Source organism: Siniperca chuatsi, linkage group LG4, assembly GCF_020085105.1.
Source record: "Siniperca chuatsi isolate FFG_IHB_CAS linkage group LG4, ASM2008510v1, whole genome shotgun sequence".
NCBI classification, from domain to species: Eukaryota; Metazoa; Chordata; class Actinopteri; order Centrarchiformes; family Sinipercidae; genus Siniperca; species Siniperca chuatsi.
Genome location: NC_058045.1, coordinates 6,984,341 through 7,003,689, shown reverse-complemented (window position 1 = coordinate 7,003,689; position 19,349 = coordinate 6,984,341). Strand labels below are relative to the sequence as shown.

At 39.6% G+C, this 19,349-nt stretch overlaps 1 protein-coding gene across 2 annotated transcripts; it reads left to right on the top strand.

Annotated features, from left to right (window-relative positions):
• The first annotated feature begins 255 nt into the window (after window positions 1-255).
• Window positions 256-19,305, top strand: appl2 (adaptor protein, phosphotyrosine interaction, PH domain and leucine zipper containing 2). Of its 2 annotated transcripts, none has more exons than XM_044192876.1 (21): window positions 256-411; window positions 2,118-2,216; window positions 3,013-3,072; window positions 4,358-4,429; window positions 5,346-5,433; window positions 6,101-6,142; window positions 6,231-6,289; window positions 6,726-6,872; window positions 7,506-7,588; window positions 7,881-8,033; window positions 9,616-9,804; window positions 9,911-9,953; window positions 10,220-10,276; window positions 11,649-11,743; window positions 13,315-13,470; window positions 13,677-13,729; window positions 13,917-14,091; window positions 15,739-15,775; window positions 15,929-16,084; window positions 16,184-16,231; window positions 16,868-19,305. In XM_044192876.1, exons 1-21 carry the CDS (start codon window positions 355-357, stop codon window positions 16,997-16,999), a joined length of 2,001 nt encoding a protein of 666 aa, XP_044048811.1. In that variant the 5' UTR covers window positions 256-354; the 3' UTR covers window positions 17,000-19,305. The 2 variants fall into 2 exon arrangements, with proteins under 2 accessions (XP_044048811.1, XP_044048810.1); XM_044192875.1 differs by having other exon boundaries at window positions 11,649-11,761.
• Window positions 19,306-19,349: the final 44 nt, after the last annotated feature.

Genomic DNA, 19,349 nt, shown 5'->3' with positions numbered 1-19,349 from the left:
AAACTCTGCAATTCTTTAAATGTCCACATGGGGTCACTGTTGATAGTAAAATAGTAATACTTTAGACGTAGCCTACGTCCACTTTAATAGTCAACCGTTAACTGCCCATCGTAGCTTTGCTATAAAACAAATCACATCTTCATTACAGATAAAACCGTACAGATATCTCGTTTAGTGTAAAGTGTAGCTGTTTTCACTGGTCATTAGTTGCTCTTAACGGCTGTGGATGAGCTCAGACTTGGGCCCGCCTCCAACTACTACGTGTTCCTCTCACCCGCGCAGAGACTTCTGGGAAACCGAGTCCACGCTCTAAATAATTCAAGCTCCCATTCCTTCTCTTCCACCGCTAACAAGATGCCGGCCGTACATCACAAACTGCTCCTTGAGGACGCCTTACAGGACAGTCCTCAGGTAGGCCTGTGTGGGTTTTATCACGTTTAAAGACACAACTCTCACATAAATAGACATTACGAGCGCTGAAGTTAGCTTACTAGCCCAGACATTATCTCGTTCCCGTTGTAGGCTGTTTCCACTGGTCGATGACAGCTCCCAATTGACACATTGTTATGTGACTGTAAGTCTCTGTCAGGAGTGGCTGTGCATTCCCGCTGGAAACAATGTTCTAGTTTATACAGCTCGTCATAATTATCGCCATTTGTGTGTCTGTGGTGTATTTACAAAGCTACCGCTCGTCACAGGGCTCCTAACATACATCCAGACCCATGCCTATATGGAAGATGTCACGACCATAACTCAATCAGAATCACTCTCCTGCAATCTTTTTAATTTCCATTGTCGTATGAAGTTAGATTTTTGGGGCTAGACTCTATTCTGGAGCGGAACTGGGCCTGATTCACATGATGTGGGAGGGGTTTCCATTATCGGACTCCCCTGGAATTTGTCAATAGTCTGCAACAGGGCAGCAGTGGTAGCTGTCAGTGAATGCCATATGTTGTTTAATGCTTATAGGTCTGAAATGTAGTATGAAAGTTGTTCACCAAGTCTTAGGTCTCATGGTGATGGTGAAGTGAAATACAGGATTGCTATTATGCACAATGTAGCCTGTATTTTCTGCTGTCTGTTGCATCACTCTTTCCCCGAACAGGGCTGACCTCTTTGATGGTTCTGCTTAAGTGCAGCTCATGCTGGAGGGTCATTTCTCTCCTTTACCTTTTTGCCCTTCTAATAGCAGTTTCTACCTAACAAGAAACAGGGGTTGTGTCTTTCTACAGTAAAATGTAAACACAGCCAAGGTTGACAGTATTCCAGATGATTTCTTTTTGGTGTGAAATGGCTCTCAATCCTTCTGTGGCAAAAGTCAACTGGAGTGAACTATAAACATACTTTAGCCAACGGGTGTGGTCCTCACTGCTATATCTGCCTTGCCTTGCTGCACCTGTTTATGGGTGGGGAAAAAAACTACACCCAGACAGGATATTCTCAGTTTGCATAGCCAGCCTGCAGTAAAAGCATTATGCCTTTAGTTTCACAGTATGCCTCTGCATACTGCAGCTACCCTCATTTCTTTCACTCAGTGTCTTATGTCCTCTTTACACATCCAGCAATGTTCTTATACATCTCTTTGATGAGTTACAGGTTCCCACCAAACCTGATTCAAATTGTGTTTGTTTTTAGCTTACGTACTATATGGATGTAGTGTTCAGTATACTGTTATGCGCTTCCAATCTAAGTGATGGGGGACAAAATCCACGGTCCTCTGTGATGTGTCCTCAGCAGTCTGAGTTAGTCAAATAAAGTGTATATCTGCTGTTACTTTCGAAGATATCCACTTGATTTGTCTCAGTCAGCTGAAGCCTCATATAAACTTTATTTTTATGCAGAGAGAGGACTGTGGATTTTGTCCCCCATCACTTACATTGAAATTGCAGTAAGAGGATATCTCTTAAGGGCCAATATAAACAGGAGGAAGGCCTGCCTGTTGCAATGTTCATATGGGCACCTGGCTATTGTTTTAAGACAGAACCTATCCTTTAATAGTTAATTATGTGTTGATTAAGAGACAAATTGTTTCAGCTCTGTTTACAATTATCTAGCAATCATCTCGTCTGTTGATCCCTTTGTCATATTCATCAGTGTGTGAATGTTTTGTCCCACAGACTCGCTCCCTGCTCAGTGTGTTTGAGGAAGATGCTGGGATGCTTACAGACTACACCAATCAGCTGCTACAATCGTTGCAGCGTGTGTTTGGAGCCCAGGTACTAAACAAAACACAAACAGACGCACATACGCAGACTCTCTTCCCTTAGCTTTGTGTGGCTCTGTGAAACGGCCACATGTGTTCAAACCCAATAAAATGTGAACATGAGTCATAATGTTATTTGCCTGATTGAAGATGATTTGATGTTGAACATTTGCATTATTGATCTACAGTAGAGCATTGTTTTGATTTACTGACTAGAAGATGGACTTGGGGTCTCAGTTTTTGACTAGAAAAATACCAAACTAGGATTATACACTCATATTTGCAACCTCAAAATGTTGAATGAAACATTATGTACTGAAGGCTCTTGTAGAAACAGCTGACAACATTTTAAACCAGCTTTGCAACTTAAGTGGTGTAACATTGTGCCTCAAACCATTTTTCTGTACAATTTACTCAGTAAGTGTGATGCAGTGAGTAGTGTGAAACTCTTCTTGTGCTGTCAGGGTGTACATAGTTTTGACTTGCTGTTCTTTGTTCTCTGTAGATGATGTTGCCGCATTGTGCAATCGGTGCAGTCACAATAAATGCTTCATTTTTCTCCTGAAAACAAACACAACTTATGTAACATGACCTCAGACCTTTTCTGAACCAATAATAGTTCACTGGTAGAGTTGGCATTTATATGACCCGTTACCTTGTGCTTTTTCAAAGGAAGTTCACTGTTGTCCATTCACTTCCTTTTCTTCCTTCAAGAGCTGAAGAAAGAATGGCAAATGTAGAAGCTACGGACAAATCCCCATTAGTCTAGTCTGTTAACTTTCCTTTTCCCCTCTACCTGCCCCTCACAGAGTGAGATGGGATTGGCCACAGAGCAGCTCTCACAGCAACTTCTGGAATATGAGAAGAAAGTAAGTATGGGTACCATGATCAAGGTATGGGGGGACATGTCCTCCTCACTTTTATTGTCTCAGGTTGATTTTCTTGCTGAAGTCTCTCTGAACATTGTTCTCTGACTGTCCAGCCACCGTTGTCCAGTTAAGAGAAGAAAATATTTGGCAAAAATGGTAGATATGCTTGTCAGAGTCGCCTTTTTGTTATTACCATTTGCTCAAAGCAATGAGAATAAGGAGCAGCAGCTGGTCCTTATTCTCATTGCTTTGAGTTGGCCTCACAGGCTACATACCTTGTTGATAAGGTTGTCGGGGCCGTATGCAGCCTGAAAGTGATTCCAGCAGACACTACTCAGGGCTGAAAAAAAGTACTGCCAATGTGTGTTTTTTGGGGAAATATTTATATTTACAGTTAATATTCTCCTTAAAAAATGCCATCATTGAACATCAGTCAAAAACAAGACAGTAAAGCACAGTGCTGTTCATAGTAAAGATGCAAATAAAAACATTATCTAGCATTATCAAAAACTAAAAGGATTTTAAGTAGGGTCAGTGCTGCTGAGCATTTTGCTATACTTCCATTAATATGGAAAGTGCAATTGTAATTTAAATGAATACAATTTTAACCAATTTCATGGTTAAAATCATGTATATAGTTTTTTTTATATTATTTTGGCCTCCCCACTTAATCCCACATTCAAGTAACTCTGCTAATGTGTTGTAACAATTTATATTTATGGTTGCATCAAAATAGAAAAAGTCAAACCTATATTCTGAGCACTGCCAGGATGGGTTGTCAAGACACACCCATCTGTATTATCATTTTCATCTGAACTTTGTCTGCCACACCTCATATTTGCTTCTTCTGAAGGAACCTTGAAGTAGAAGTGCCACTCTGTTGGTAATCTATCGTGGGGTTTCGTGTTATGTAGCTAAGAACTGAGAACTAAAAAATAGAATAGTTGCTGATGTCAACACAGCCGGTCTATTAAATCACGCTGGGGGAAAAAGATAAGTGGATCAGTTGACTTTGTTGGAACACATTCAGGATTGCAGAGTGTGTTGGATAGAAAAACAATCTGCAATGACCTGTAATGGATGCACTTTTTAGTTCCTTTAAACAAGGCTTGAAACTCAGCATCTTAGCATGGTGGTTTGGCTTTCTTCCATGAAAGTGATATGCCAGAAATCTTGGCAGAACAGGGTATTTTTTTACTTCTTAGCTCCTACTATAGGCTAAATCTATGCTACATTATGCAGTTTTATGGTTTAAACGTGCCCCCTCCCTTCTTCTTCTCTCTAGAATTTTGCCCTTGGAAAAGGTGATGAAGAGGTAATCACCACGCTGCAGAACTTCGCCAAAACTGTAGGGGAGGTGAGGCCTGTGTTTGCAGTTGTGTTGTTTTATGTGTGTATACTAACGTGTGTGTGCACTCACAGCAGAAGAGAGGGGTGATAAAGTACTGCACGGTCAGTAGTTGAGTCTTTATCATGTTACAAAGGATATTGCACCTGCGCTCCCCTAGCACGCTGGTGAAAATGACCTCAATGAAAAGACCTGAGCATTATCCTCCCAGTAAGACCGGAACTGATTGTATACTGATGCTAAGAGGGGAACGGTGAGGTGGATATGATGCCTATCGCACCGGATGGATGGCTGGCTGGAGGGAGGCAGCAGTAGGTGGGTGGATGGATGGATGTATGAAGGAGGGGTGTGTAGGCTCAGGTATATAGACAAAACAGATGGGCCTTTCACTGTCAGCCATGGGGGTCCGCAAGCCTGCCTAGTCAGCACTCAACAGGATTCAGGACACACACATCCACACACACATATGCTCAGAGGACACAGGTTGATTGTTTGCCTGACCTTTACCTCATCATTTACAGAGGAGAACTCATTTCACAGTGAGAATTAGGGCGACTGCTGCACCTAATCCTGTGAACTTTAGCACTTGCTAAATCTTTCAGATTAAACTGGATGTCAGCTTGTTAGACATTGTGTTGAGTGTAGCTTGTTGATAAGCATAGAGAATTATAGCAGGATTTGCTTGTGTGTGCGATTTGTGGTCCTTTTTCCAATATCAGAGTAAACAGCAGGTTTTATTAGTCTCTTCACGATATGTACTGTTCCACAATATGGGCTTTTTATGATGTAGCAGAGGCATTGTCTGCAGTTATGCACCCATTTTACTAAACTGAAATCCCACAAGATGTTTGGCAAGGGTACATTTTCTGTTTGTGTCCTTGTGGAGCGCTTGATATTTTTGTATAATCTGTTTTGTGTGGTCCAGCTGAATTCGATCCACTCTGAGCTAGCCAACCAGATGGCTGACAGCATGGTCTTCCCCTTGATCCAGTTCCGAGAGAAAGACCTCACAGGTAGGGACACAAACACACACACACACAGATATACAAAAAACTTGTTATCTAAATACATTTTTAGGTTTTTAAGTATATTTGCTATATTGTATGCCTTAATCAGCAATTTGACAGTAAAGAGATGACCAAAAATGAGGGAAGAGGGAATTACATGCAACAAAGGTCTCCAGCCAGACTCAAAATGGGTACATTGCAGTTCATGGTGAGCGTCTTAACCCCTAGGCCACCAGACCCCATCATAACACATAATAACAATAATAATAATAATAATAATAAAACTTAATAAAATAATAAAAAGTACAAAGTGCTTCACAACAAGAGAAATAAAATATCACAGTGAATGACGAAATATAAATAAATAAAATACATAAAATATAAAATACATTTCTGTCATATTATTACAGATAATTAATCTGTTCTCTGTAATAGTGTTTAGAATATTACAGTGAAGATCGTATTCTTCTAAATATCAAAAACATAAAACAAAACACACATTTCAAAACAAAGCTACGTCACATTCATCAATAATTCCAAAATATAAAGAATTCAGTTTGTACAACCATTTTGTCAACCCACAGCTTGAGTTATCTACTTCAAGCAATCATTTTTGAACATGTGGATCTAGTTTAGATATACTAACAAATGTACTATATATTGAATGTTTCAGAGATAAGCACACTGAAGGAAATATTTGGCATCGCCACTGATGGTAAGTACAAATCCTAACCTATTTTAGAAAACAATTAAGGCCTGCAGTTACTATCTGATTCTCCGGTCCTTTCTCTCCTTTCCTGCAGAGCATGAGGCAGCTATGGTCAAATACAGCCGATTGCCCAAGAAGAAGGAGAATGAAAAGGTAGAGTGACTGGGAAGTGCTTTCTCAGCTTCAATGATGGAGCTTTTTCCTCATTGATCACAAGCTGAGGCCTTACAGTGCAGCAAGCTCTGTTAATGCAGTGGGAGTGTTTTATAATCATTTGAAATACATGTTGATGGAATTAAATATTCCTCTGCTGCCAGGCCCCACTGCTGTAGTAAGACTGTAACAGCACCATGCACTGTAATGGCTGCGAAGATAAGACTCCTCAGCTATTTGCTTTTATTGAATGCGTTGCCATGTCTTGTTGGACGTACAAGATAATGCGACTGTGTTGCTTATTTGTATGTGTGTGAGGGTGGGACAAGTTTTTGCATATGTATGAGTGTGCAGAGCTTGATAGTGAGTTTATGCTGGACACGTGTATGTGTGTGTGTGTGTGTATTGCATGTTTAACTCTCTCCTGTCTGGATAGCTGAAGTCAGACTTGGTGAAGGAGGTGGCCTACACTAGAAGGAAGCAGCACCAGGCCTCACTGCAGTATTACTGCGCCCTCAACGCTCTGCAGTATCGCAAGAGAGTAGCTATGCTCGAACCTATGCTAGGCTACACACAGGCACAGGTACTGAGCAGCTGTTGGCTGACAAACTGGGCCTCATTATCATATCAGTATTGAAATTCAGTATTTAAAAATGAGAGGTGATTTCCTCATTGGAACTGATTTACTTTACAAAGGACAGTTGTTAGTGTAATGTGTCCGTGCAATATAAACTATTGGGGGCAAAAAACATGTTATTAATGGCCTAAGCCTGTAAGCATGTGACTAGAGCTGCAACAAGTAGTTGATTAATCGATTAGTCGATCGACTGAAAAATTCATCAGCAACTTTTTATAATAGGTTAATCGTTTTAGTCATTTTTCAAGCAAAATACAAAGACATTCTCTGGTTCCAGCTTCTCAGATATGAGGATTTGATGCTTTTCTTTTTCATATATGATAACAAACTAAATATCTTTGGGTTTTGGACTATTGGCCAAATAAAACAAGCTATTTGAATACATCACGTTGGGCTGTATTTTTCACTATTTTCTGACATTTTACAGACAAAACGATGAATCAAGAAAATAAAGGGCAGATTAATTGATGATTAAAGTGATTATTGTCTGTTTCTAGAAATTTCTATTGCATAAAAGTGCAACTGTGAAAATAAACAGAATACAAGATGACTTGCTCATTACTATCTCTAATCTCTCAGATCAGCTTCTTCAAGAAAGGCATTGAGCTGGTATCAAAGAAGATGGACAACTTTCTCTCCTCTGTGTCCAGCATGACGCAAAAGTAAAGACTATCTCATTAACAGTCATTTTCATGCGTACAGTACATGTGATGATCCATAGCTTTGGTAGGAACAATATAAAGTACTGTGGCTTGTTGTGTATGATACTAAACAGAAATCATTTTAATAATTCTCCACAAATATTCCGTAGTTTTGGTCAGCCTTTTCAGGCAATGCAACTGTGATTTTTCAGAATAAGACTTAATAATAATAATAATTTTAAGCATTCATATCTGAATATCTGAAGTCAGTTTTGATGGATTTTGCCTGTATTAAAACTTTCTTCCCGTTTAGTATCCAAGCCCAGCTGGATGTGGAGGCAGAGGCCATGCGTGGGTCCCAGAGGGAGTTTCTGTCTGTGGAGGACACTGTCTATATGCCAGATAAGGACACTGAGCCTGTCAATCGCACGCTTATCCAAAAGGCTGGCTACCTCAACATTAGGAAGTAAGATTAATTACACTCATTATGGCCTTATCTAATACCCAATGACACTTCCTATTCACGTAGCATTCCTTGCTAGTCGATATGTTAAGGGGTATCTTGGAAAGAAACTAATTGAACAGCCGAGGAACAAGCTTTTTATCTGTCCTCATTTTACATATGTGACATTTCAATGTTTTGTTAGGGAATTAAGTCTGGTGCAATAGATGGTGCAATCAATATACAGCAGCTACATTAGGTCCTGACTGTCTAAATAACCCAACAAAGAAAAGTTTTTTGCTTCATTTGCTGAAGTTGTGCAAAATACGCATGGACACAGTAAAATATAAGTCTGTCACAGCAGACGGTAGGTCAGGTAACATGTTGACAGTGTGCGCTGTCAGCTTATTGCAGATTGGATGTATGAGAAGGGAAACTTCCTTAATGGCTTCAGGGGGTAGAACTGTAGTGCCGCCCGCAATGTGATTTAGTGAAATGTCAGAGCTGTCAAACTCTGTCTCTCCCTCATATACATCCAAAGTCTTTGACAAATGTCTGTGACACCAGAGAAAAGGTTCCCACAGAATGCCATTCTGTTTAATGACACACACCGCCAGCAGCCTCCAACGCTTGTCAAATGGAGCTGAGTCCAGAGAACATTTGCTATTTCGAATGGTTTCTCAATATCAAGGGTCTGAGTCACCCACGGCAGCATGAGCCACACACTTCAATATTAATCAAAGGACATTTGTTTGGGAATATTTTTTAAACAGAATGTATAAGAGAACGGCTTACAGATGAGCAATTCAAATGAGTCATACACACGTTTTGAAACTGAGTGAGTTAGAGTTAAATTACACTGTAGTGTATTTTATTATTTGTATGCACAGAAACCATAATCGCCAAAACAAACCACAAACAAAACCGCTGTGCAAGGATACAGATCCTCTCCAACGAGCACTGAAAATCCAATGACAAACAAAAAAAGGGATTAAGGACAACTCCAGCATTTACATGTGAAAGAGAATTTCTGTTTATGCTTTTTAAATTGTGAAAAATAAGAAAATAAAATGATGTGGAAAATAAAGGGGGAAAGTGGAAATGTTGGTTTGGAAATGTTAGAAGTAATGTTGCTGATTATTTTCTTCAGCTACATAAAAATTCTATAACCAGGGTTGTGAAATGTAAAGTCCCAAGCAATATTCCAATAAAAAAGTATATAAGACAAGGCTGTTACAAACTAAGTGAATGACATTTCTAGTTAAAATTTTCACCGGATACGTTTTGTAATGATAAGTTATTACTGGCAAGTAATATTATCACTGACAAGCTAAGATCAGATTGTATGTCACAAAGTTGATATAAATAAGAAATAACATTCAGAAAATATTTCAACAAGCATGGTATAATTTAAGGAGAACTGATGGACAACATGAGGCAATTTTATCTTATCTTTTATCTTTAATCTTTATGTAGCCCTCATCACTCATTTAACTTTCCATTACGCCACTTGTGGCAGCAAAAGTTTTTAGCATGTTTTTCAAAATCTCATCCTTTAGTACTGACCTTCATCCACTCTTTCTGCCCTATCTTTTCTGTGATCCAGTAAAACAGGCCTAGTAACCACAGCCTGGGACCGACTCTACTTCTTCACCCAGGGAGGGAACCTCATGTGTCAGCCACGGGGGGCGGTGGCGGGGGGCATGGTGCTGGACCTGGACAACAGCTCCGTCATGGCTGTGGAGTGTGAGGACAGACGCTACTGTTTCCAGATAACCTCTCCCTCAGGCAAAACGTATGTGCACTTTTCTACATATCCAACAATGAGAAAAATACACAAACGTGTATGAGATATTGGATGTGTTTTAATTAATTCTCTCCATTGTCACTGATGCCTCCAGGTCAATGATTCTACAAGCTGAGAGCAAAAGGGAATATGAAGAAGTAAGTGTGAAAGAGTCTGTTCAAACAGCTGTGTTTGATCTTCCTTATTGTTTTACATCTTCACCCCAAAGAAATCTGCTGGTATAAGTATCGGTCATAAAACAATAGAGGAGCTGTCGAGACTCATTTGTGTGGTTTTCATATTTGGTTTTGTGCTTGGACACGTCTGGCTGGCCTGTCACAGCTGGTATCAGTCAAGTGATTTCAGGCATCTTACTTCTGAGCTAGAGGAAGTCCTAATGTGGATCTCTGTGTTTCTTTCTCAGTGGATTTGCACTGTGAACAACATCTCCAGACAGATCTACCTGACTGACAACCCAGAGGTAACGCACACTCCTACACAGTTTCATACACACACACACTCTAAGGTAAAAAAGACACCAACTAAACCAACTCTAAGAATCAGACTTTATGAAATTCTAACTCTAGATCAGAAGCATTTCATTGATCTTGGTAGTTAGACCATAACCCACATTATTTGATCAGACAGGGAGACATCTATTTGTTGTTCCACCACTTTAATTAGTAACACATAATATGGATAATGTATTCTCTGTTTAGTAATGGTGTTGTTCCATAATTAGAGATTTCAAATAACACCATCACCACTGACGGGTGTAGTGTCACGTAACTGCTTGTCATCTCAGGAGCACAGCATTGTAGGATTTTTAGCAAATAGCTGTGAACCTGTAGACACTATGGAAACTACTGTATATTTTCTGTTCTATTGTGGGGAATTTTTGATGGTGCTACATAGAATCCAGACACATGTGAAAAGCTGGGAAGTAAGTACAGTGCACCAAGCAATGATTTCAGACAGTTTATTTAGTTCATAGTTGTTGTGAAAGTTGTTGGTGAAAAATTGCCCTCATTCTCTCCTAGTGTGGGTGTTTGTGCAAAACTGCATGGATTCACCTTCATTTGTATACGAACAAATGTCGAGTTAGTGATCTGTATTCCGTGGCCACCCACTCCTTCGTCTCATTTCTTCTCTTCGTGACCTGTGTTAATTGTTTTATTTAAAAAATAATCGAGCATTCTTGATGTTGTTGCCACTGAATAGATTAAAACAACACAGAGTAGAGAGGAAACTTGCACTCCAATAAATCCGTGACTTATAACGTCCTCTATCATACACCAGTTTCTGTTTTGAAAGTTAAAGCATGGATTATGAATCCAATTTTCAATTATTTAAAAAATATTTTTTCAATTTACAATCCAACTTAAATGATTGTATCCAAGGACTACTTTGTCAGTTATGGGTTTTTTTTTTTTCATATTATGACATGCCTATGAACACTAATAGATTTGTTAGTACTTGCAGTATGTAGCAAAAGGACTATTCTTCCTCCCAAATTCTGCACTTAATGATATAATGTGGTGATATAGAAATGGCTAAAAAGACTAATTTTGGACCTATGACCTTCATTCATTTTCTTTACCTGGAAAAAACTTTTGAACCAGGAAAACTTCAGCTGTTTTTGAATGATTATTGCTGGTGAATAGACCCTGCGTATGGAACACAGAGCAAAGATTAGGTTGAGATAATGTAGAGAATTGGTGAGAGACAAGAGGTAAGGTTAAAACTTGTTGAAGTTTTAAATATTTTAGGCATATTTACACACTGTTCTGGTTTTCTAAATGACTCACCTGCTGATACAGAGATGCTGCAATGTCCCCGTTTCTTGTTGTAAGGCTGTGGCCATCCGACTGAACCAAACTGCCATACAGGCAGTCACCCCCATCACCAGTTTTGAGAAGAGACCAGAAGGCTCACCCAACCCTGACAGGTCAGGCATGCTGCTTGTGTAAGGGTTTATTCATAACACTACATACTGCATCCTCTCCTGAAGTTTATAATTAAATGCTTTTATAGTTGCAGGAATTTTGAAAACTGAGGACTTAGCTGCACTGTCCTTTTGATCTGTATGTGACATGCTTCTGGCATTGTTTTGGTTTTGTCTCTTTATGTCAGTATTTATTGTGAAATACTAGTGTCAACCTATGATTACTGAGGATGATTGAACTGGGAAAAAAAGCATGCATTTCCGCTTAAATCTAACAGTTTATTTGCAATAAATGGTCACTTGGCCGTTCGCTAAACCCCTCCCCCTAACAGCGATGGCCCAATTACAGCTTAGCAACGGTAACTAGGCACGGTGGGTCTGTCAAGCTTTGAATTTTTTCAGCATGTAGAAGCAGTGCGCATGGGGCTCTGACAAGAGCAATACTCAATATATAAAGAGTTTGGATAGTGGATTATTTTATGAGGTTACAGGTTACGGTAAAAAACAACAACTTCAAGATAGCACATCAACTGTGTAGGACGACGCTGAAGTTAGCTTCCAATTCGGCAGTTAAGGGAAACACAACTTACACAGTGTTGAGCGACCGATCCTCCGTTTTTTGCACCTCTTAACGTTACTGTTGTGAAAGCATATAAGACATTTTAGGTAAAGCCTTAATGCTGTCTGAAACCCACTTTCAAATTTGTGAAAATGCAAAAAAAGGGAGATTTCACTGCTTTTTTCCACATCTAGACCATATTGGACCAGGTCCAGACCAAAAACCACTATACTTAGACTAGTCAAATCTGGACTAGATTATCCCAGAGAAGCCAGATACTCTTTAAAAACACAGTTTCAGATTTGTAAAAATGCAAATAAATAAATTAATTTCTACATCTAGACCACATTTGACTAGGTCTCTTTCAAAAACCACTATACTTTGACTGGTCAAATGTGGACTAGATTATCCCAGAGAGGCTAAAGATTCTTTGAAAAACCACTAGACTTAGTTAGTAAGACTAACCAGTCTAAGTTAGTCTTACTTAGACTGGTGGTGGGCGGGGCTTAGTAAACGGTCAAATCATTGATGTCTTTGATTAAACTCAACAGTTGAAGCATAGGTTCACATTTTTTTCAAGTTTGTCTTAAAACAATACCTACATGCCCATATGTACACTGAAAGTGTCCTTGGTCGCTGTAATTGTTCCTCTTGTCCATACTGGCTGTGAAGGGAACCTTTCATAATGCATTAAAAATTTAGTTAAGTGGTGGGGGACAAAATCCACAGTCCACCTTCAATGCAAATATGCACTCTAAAGTTTTGATTACAAAATTCCCTTTACATGACTATAGATTTTATTCCCTATCACTTTGGAGTTGTGCAGGGAAGGGACTTCGTGGCCAGTGTGGACTAGAAAACAATAAAATCTTTGGATTCACATATGGGCACATGAGTATTGTATTAAGATAGACCTCAAAAAATGTGAACCTGTCCTTTAACTTAGCAGTAAATGTTTTTGGGTTTACTTGGTTTATTCTTTTTAACTCATCTTCATTCTGTCTTATCCCTGCAGGGCGAAGCCAGGAGGTATACATGCTGCCAGCGGTGGTTCCCAGAAGACAGGGGCCGCTCCAGAACCAGAGGACCTGATAGCCCCTGGGACACCCATTCAGTTTGACATCATGCTGCCGGCCTCCGAGTTTCAGGACCAGAACAGGGCCGGGGGGAGGTGAGGGGACAACTGGGGCAGGAAGTTTGTATGGGTGCATGTTTGTGAGAAACAGACAGGAACAAGGGTGGGTCATGATGCTCATTTCCTGAAAGTTGGCCTCTTGGTGGTTATTATATAATTCCAAGCTGAATGCTTCATAATGACTCAGTGCAGGAGTTTAATTAGGTTTTTTTGCCGTTGTATGTGTGCTCCCTTCCTGACAGACGGACAAATCCGTTTGGAGAAACGGATGATGACTGTTCAACAGAAAGTGACGGTAACCATTTTCCTCTCTGTCAAGCACTGTTTGAGTTCAGCTTAACCTCATTGTGTGCATGTTTGTGTACCTTGAGTTTACTCTCCTACATGAATGTTACCCTATTTGTTTTGTTCACTGTCCTTGAGTGTTTATGCTGCTGAAATGTTTGTGTGTGTGTGTGTGTGATGTTTGTATGTTTCCCCAGACTCCCTCCTGCAGCAGGTATTTGCTGTGCGCTTCCTGGGCTCAATGGCAGTGCGCTGTGGAAACAATCAGGAGGTCATCTATGAGGCCATGAGGCAGGTGCTGGCTGCCCGAGCCATCCACAACATCTTCAGGACCACCGAGTCCCACCTCATGGTCACCAGCAGTAGCCTCAGGTAGAATTTATCACATATTTATGAATTGTTACATGAATAACACCTCTGAGGACAGACATAGACAACTGATTGGACCTCAGCATATAAAGATGGTGATGCATTCAGAAATTTCCCAGCAATATGTTGGATGTTTTATGAGTCTGTGGTGGCCAGTGCTATCCTGTGTGCTGTTGCATGCTGGGGCAGCAGGCTGAGGGTAGCGGACGCTAACAGACTCAACAAACTGATCCGTAAGGCCAGTGACATTGTGGGGGTGGAGCTGGACTCTCTGTCGGTGGTGTCAGAGAGGAGGATGCTGGCCAAACTACATGCCATCTTGGACAGTGTCTCCCACCCGCTCCATGATGTGCTGGGCAAACAAAGGAGCACCTTCAGCGGAAGACTCATCCCCCCACAATGCACCACAGAGCGCCACAGGAAGTCATTCCTGCCTGTGGCCATCAAACTCTTTAACTCCTCCCTCTGTGTCAGTGTCAGTCTGTATGACCCTAAGTCACTAAACTGGACATTGGATCATTACATCAATGCAATACTTATACTATATATAATATATATACTAATTGTGCAATATTCTCTGTTTAATACTCCTGTGCAATATAATCTGTTTTCAGTTTAAAATCTCATAATCATCTTAATAAGCTACACTTAATTTGACAGTACTCATTATTGCACTTGATTACTTATCAGAATCAGAAATACTTAGGGGAAACTCTTTTGTTACGTATAGATAGAAACTACAAACAAATGCTTCAGTTATTGTTTTCAGCTAGTGAATGCAGCTAACAGGGTCGTCTGTGGGCTTATTACTGTATTGCAGGTGCGAAATATTCTTACTTTGTTAGTCATGTATCAAAGGTATGGAGAAAAAATATGCTATATTCATGGTGCTGTTTGTGTTTTCTCAGCAATCTTTTTGGTCATCCTAGAATATTCTTATAATCTTTCAATAGTTTTAACGTTGTCTGCCACACAGCCTCACGGTCTTTTCTGCTACCAGTTAGAAATTAATTTAATTTTGGTTCAAATCTGTCTTTATAATTAAATTAACTACATTAAAACTTTGTGATAGTCTGGTTTGCACCTCCCACATTGCGCAACATCAAATTTAGGTCTTGCACTGGGGCTCAACATTATTAGCTCCTTACTAGCTTCCTGAGGTTTCTTCCCTGTTAAAAGGGTTTTTTGGGGGGAGTTTTTCCTTATCCGAATCAAGGGTCTAAGGATAGAGGGTGTCGTATGTAGTACACATTGTAAAGCCCCCGGAGGCAAATTTGTGATATTGGGTTATATAAATTACATCGACTTGACTTGACTAGCTGAAGCCACTGGACAACCTCCTAAAAGCTGGCCATCAGTGCTGTATATCACTGCCTGAAGACAACAAAGAGAAAAGACCTTGGAGCAAGAACCTTCTGGAGTCTCACCAAACATAAATATCTGCGATAAACAACTCTTTTGTATGCCACTCAGGTTATCCAACAAAAATATGATGCCAAGCTATTGTATAACTCATGATTGATTTTCACACTTCACACAGAAACCTCAACTTTTGTAAGCTTTGTTCATAGCTACAGACTATCAGAAAGAGACAAGAGCTCCCTAACTAAAGCAGACAAATCCAAAGTCTCTGTTTTGTCTTCACAATAGGTTGATTGACCCTCAGACTCAAGTTACGAGAATAAGTGTAAGTATGACAAAAGATTGATTCAATTTTTACTCAAGAATCTTTTCTCTTTTTTTTATTAAGAGGTTGAGTCATGTAATTCAACTTCTACCACATTTAAAAAAAATCTTTATTCTTTCCACATCATCTGTCTCAACATTCCTCATTTCTCAGTTCCAGCTTGGAGAGGTATGTCAGTTTGCAGCCCACCAAGAGAACGGGAGGCTGATGGGATTCGTGGTTGAGGGCAGAGACTGGAGTGATGGAGATGAGGAGGGAGAGCCCTCGTTTAGCGCCTTCGTCTTTGAGAGCAACACCGAGGGCGAAAAGGTTGATACATCAAACACTGACGATTTTTTCAAGAAAGGGAAACATGTTACCTGATGCACAAATGTATATTGAAGTTTATCTTTTTGTCTTTATTCACAGATATGTTACACCATAAGCTTGGCAAAGGACATTACAGAAGCCAAGAAGGTATCATGGAAACATGGAAAACAGTTATTGCTTTTAAAGTCAAAACCCATTAGTAGGTTTTTTTTAAATTCAGATGTTGATTATAAAGGCATAAACAAGAGGACAAAGTATAATACAATTAAATAAATGGGCTATTTTTAGTGGCATATATTTTAGTGGCAAGGGAAAGTGATAGATATTTTTTTACATCTCTTGTCTCTAAAATCCTTTCTGCTGTTTTTTAATGTTCTTTAAAGTCTTGTATCTGTCTTTTTATGTGTATTTTTCATCTTTAGTGAAGCTAATTTATTTAAATTTAACTTTTTGTACAAAATGTGCTCTATAAACAAAGTTGTTTTTTTAGGTTTTATAGTTTCAACACTGAATCCCAGTAGCTGAAGTGGTTGAACAACAGAAAAAGACTCAGTGAAAACAAAAATCTCTACAAATTGAATTGAGATTGGAGATTGAAATTAATGAAGATAAATAGGAACACAACCACTCGAGGGAGTTTACCTCCCATAGCCCTAACAGCATAAAGGTGACAAAATGTATTGTCACAACTTAAGGAAATTAAACACCAAAAAAAAAAAAAGTAAATTCTTACTAAGCTGGACTTAGCTGGCTATTCTGTTTTTGTTTTTTGTTTTTTATAAGGACCCAGAGGCCTTGGCCCAGCTAATGAAGAACATGCCTCTAACCAATGACGGCAAATTCCTGCTGCTGGAGCCTGAGACGGGCGACACAACCAACGGAGCAGGACAAGAAGACCTGGAGTCTGAGGCCTAGTCCCAGTTAGGGAAAAAAACCCGACCAGGGCCACGGTCTGACTTTTGCCCAGGACAGGAGGCTTTCCCTGGATGAAGGTGTCATCGTGACCCGCCCTAACTCTGGTACTGTAACTCTCCATATTAGAGTGTAGTTCACTTCCACTTACTCTGTGTTACTAGATCTCCAGTTTTTTGCTGTAATGAAAGCAGAAGACATTGGTTACCTGGACCAAAAACCACATCTCATGGGCGCTCCATTAGATTTGCTTTTCTACGGTCTGACTGTAGCATGGGTCTTTGGATTTGGAGTTGTTTTTTACACCACTGTAGGTGGTACTTACATCAAAAGGGACACTATATACGTATTGATTGTGTTTCATTGTCATCTAATATCCCCATCCATCTAACAGAAGGTGGTGAATCATTTGCTTCAGTTTAGGTTTACATTCATTTTTAGGTTTACATAGTTTGAAGTCTGTTAGGAGAGTTTATTCCTTTATGTTGTTTTACACGTTAACTTGTATGTAAGGCTCTTATGCAACTACTTTGGCGTTTATTTCTTGTTTATTCATGTATATAAAAAAAAATTGCACTTCCGACGTCTGTTTAATAACACTTGATGGCTACAGAATGCACTAATTGAGAAATTTGAAAGATCTTAGACTTTTAAGACAATGAAGGACTTAAATAGGTTAAAATCATGTCCGTTCCTTCGATCTGCAGAGCAGTGACTGTTGCATTGCGTGTAGCATGTGTCTTGAAGCAGTGGACACAACTGGCACAAGTGATTAAACATTTCTGTTCTTTCTGCACTCTTGCCACTGAGGTTACACAGACATGTCATTCTGACTATCTTAAGCATTCCCACTAAACTGAATTAATGTTATATTTTACATTATTCTCCACTACCTGTACAAAACAAGTCTTACGATGATCTGTATACAAGGTCCTCCTTGAACAGCCCAAATATTCTCTAAAACCTCTACACTGAGCACCGAGCTGTAATACTAAAGAAACTCACTGAAATGTTACGGTAACACATGTAGGCAGAACACAGTGGGGTATTATGTACTCATTGAAAAAGTATTCACTCTTTGCTTAAACATATGAATACTAATTAGACCAGAAAAACTGAAATAAAAACGATTGATCTGTGAAATTCGGCCTTCCCTCTGGATCGCAGTGCAGTTTTGTTCCATTTCAGCCTATTTGAGCTGTAACACTAATCTCAATGGACAGTGGAAGCCCATGGTGCACTGTGTGAATGTGACATGTTTTGTACTGTGTAATACAGACGAGGTCAAAACCACTGACTTGACGTTGATCGTGAAAGTTACATTGTGTTGACCAGTGCGTTTGCTTGTCTGCTTGCTTTTTCTACTCTACATCAGAGCTCTTGGCAAAAACGCATGTTAAACAAGGAGATAGAAGTGTCGATATTTCTGCCTGCTCTACTAGTGAAATAATTAGTTATGGTTATGTCTGATTGCTTGTGACACTACTCATTGTAATAAAAAAGGAATTAAAGGAATAGGTTGACATTTGGAAAATGTACTTATTCGCTTTCTGGTGGAGAGTTAGAGGAGAGAAGATTGATACCACTCTCATTTCTGAACGTTAATTATGAAACTACAGCCAGCAGCCAGTTAGCTTAGAACAAAGAGTGGAAACATGGGGGAAAGCTAGCCTGGCTCTGTCAAGTGGTAACAACATCCGTTTAACTGCACCTCTAAATATCACTAATTAACACTTTATATATCATTTGTTTTATCTGTACAAAAACCGAAGTGTAAAAACAACAATTATAACATTAGACGTATGGTTATATGTTGGACCATTTCTTGGCTGCAACCAGTAACTTCCCGGAGTCTCCGCTGGTTGCCTGGCAACTGGTCAGAGCCAAGAAATAGTCCAGCACATAACGTCGTAGGAAATGTATTAAATAGTGCGCTTTAGAAGTGCTGGTAGGTGGATTTTGTTACCCCTTGACAGAGCCAGGCTAGCTATTAACCCCTTTTCCAGTCTTTGTGCCAAGCTAACCAAACTGCTGGCTGTAGCCTTATATTTAAGGAACAAATATAAGTCTATCATCTAACTCTCTGTCATTTAGGGAAATACGCTTATTCGCTTTCTGACAAAGTTTTGCTTTAAATCATAACTGTTAACCATTTCTCTTTCTGTTGCCTGATGTAAATGCGTATCGGCAGGTCTTCTGACGCTATAAAGAAAATTCTGTCCATCCAATAGACTTGTACCCTTCTTCCTCACATGCTGGTTGAGATGCTTCAATCATACCATCAATAAAACTACAGCACTGCATACATACTTAGTGAATCAGTCAACAAAAGTGATTTTTTTCCCCAGTTACT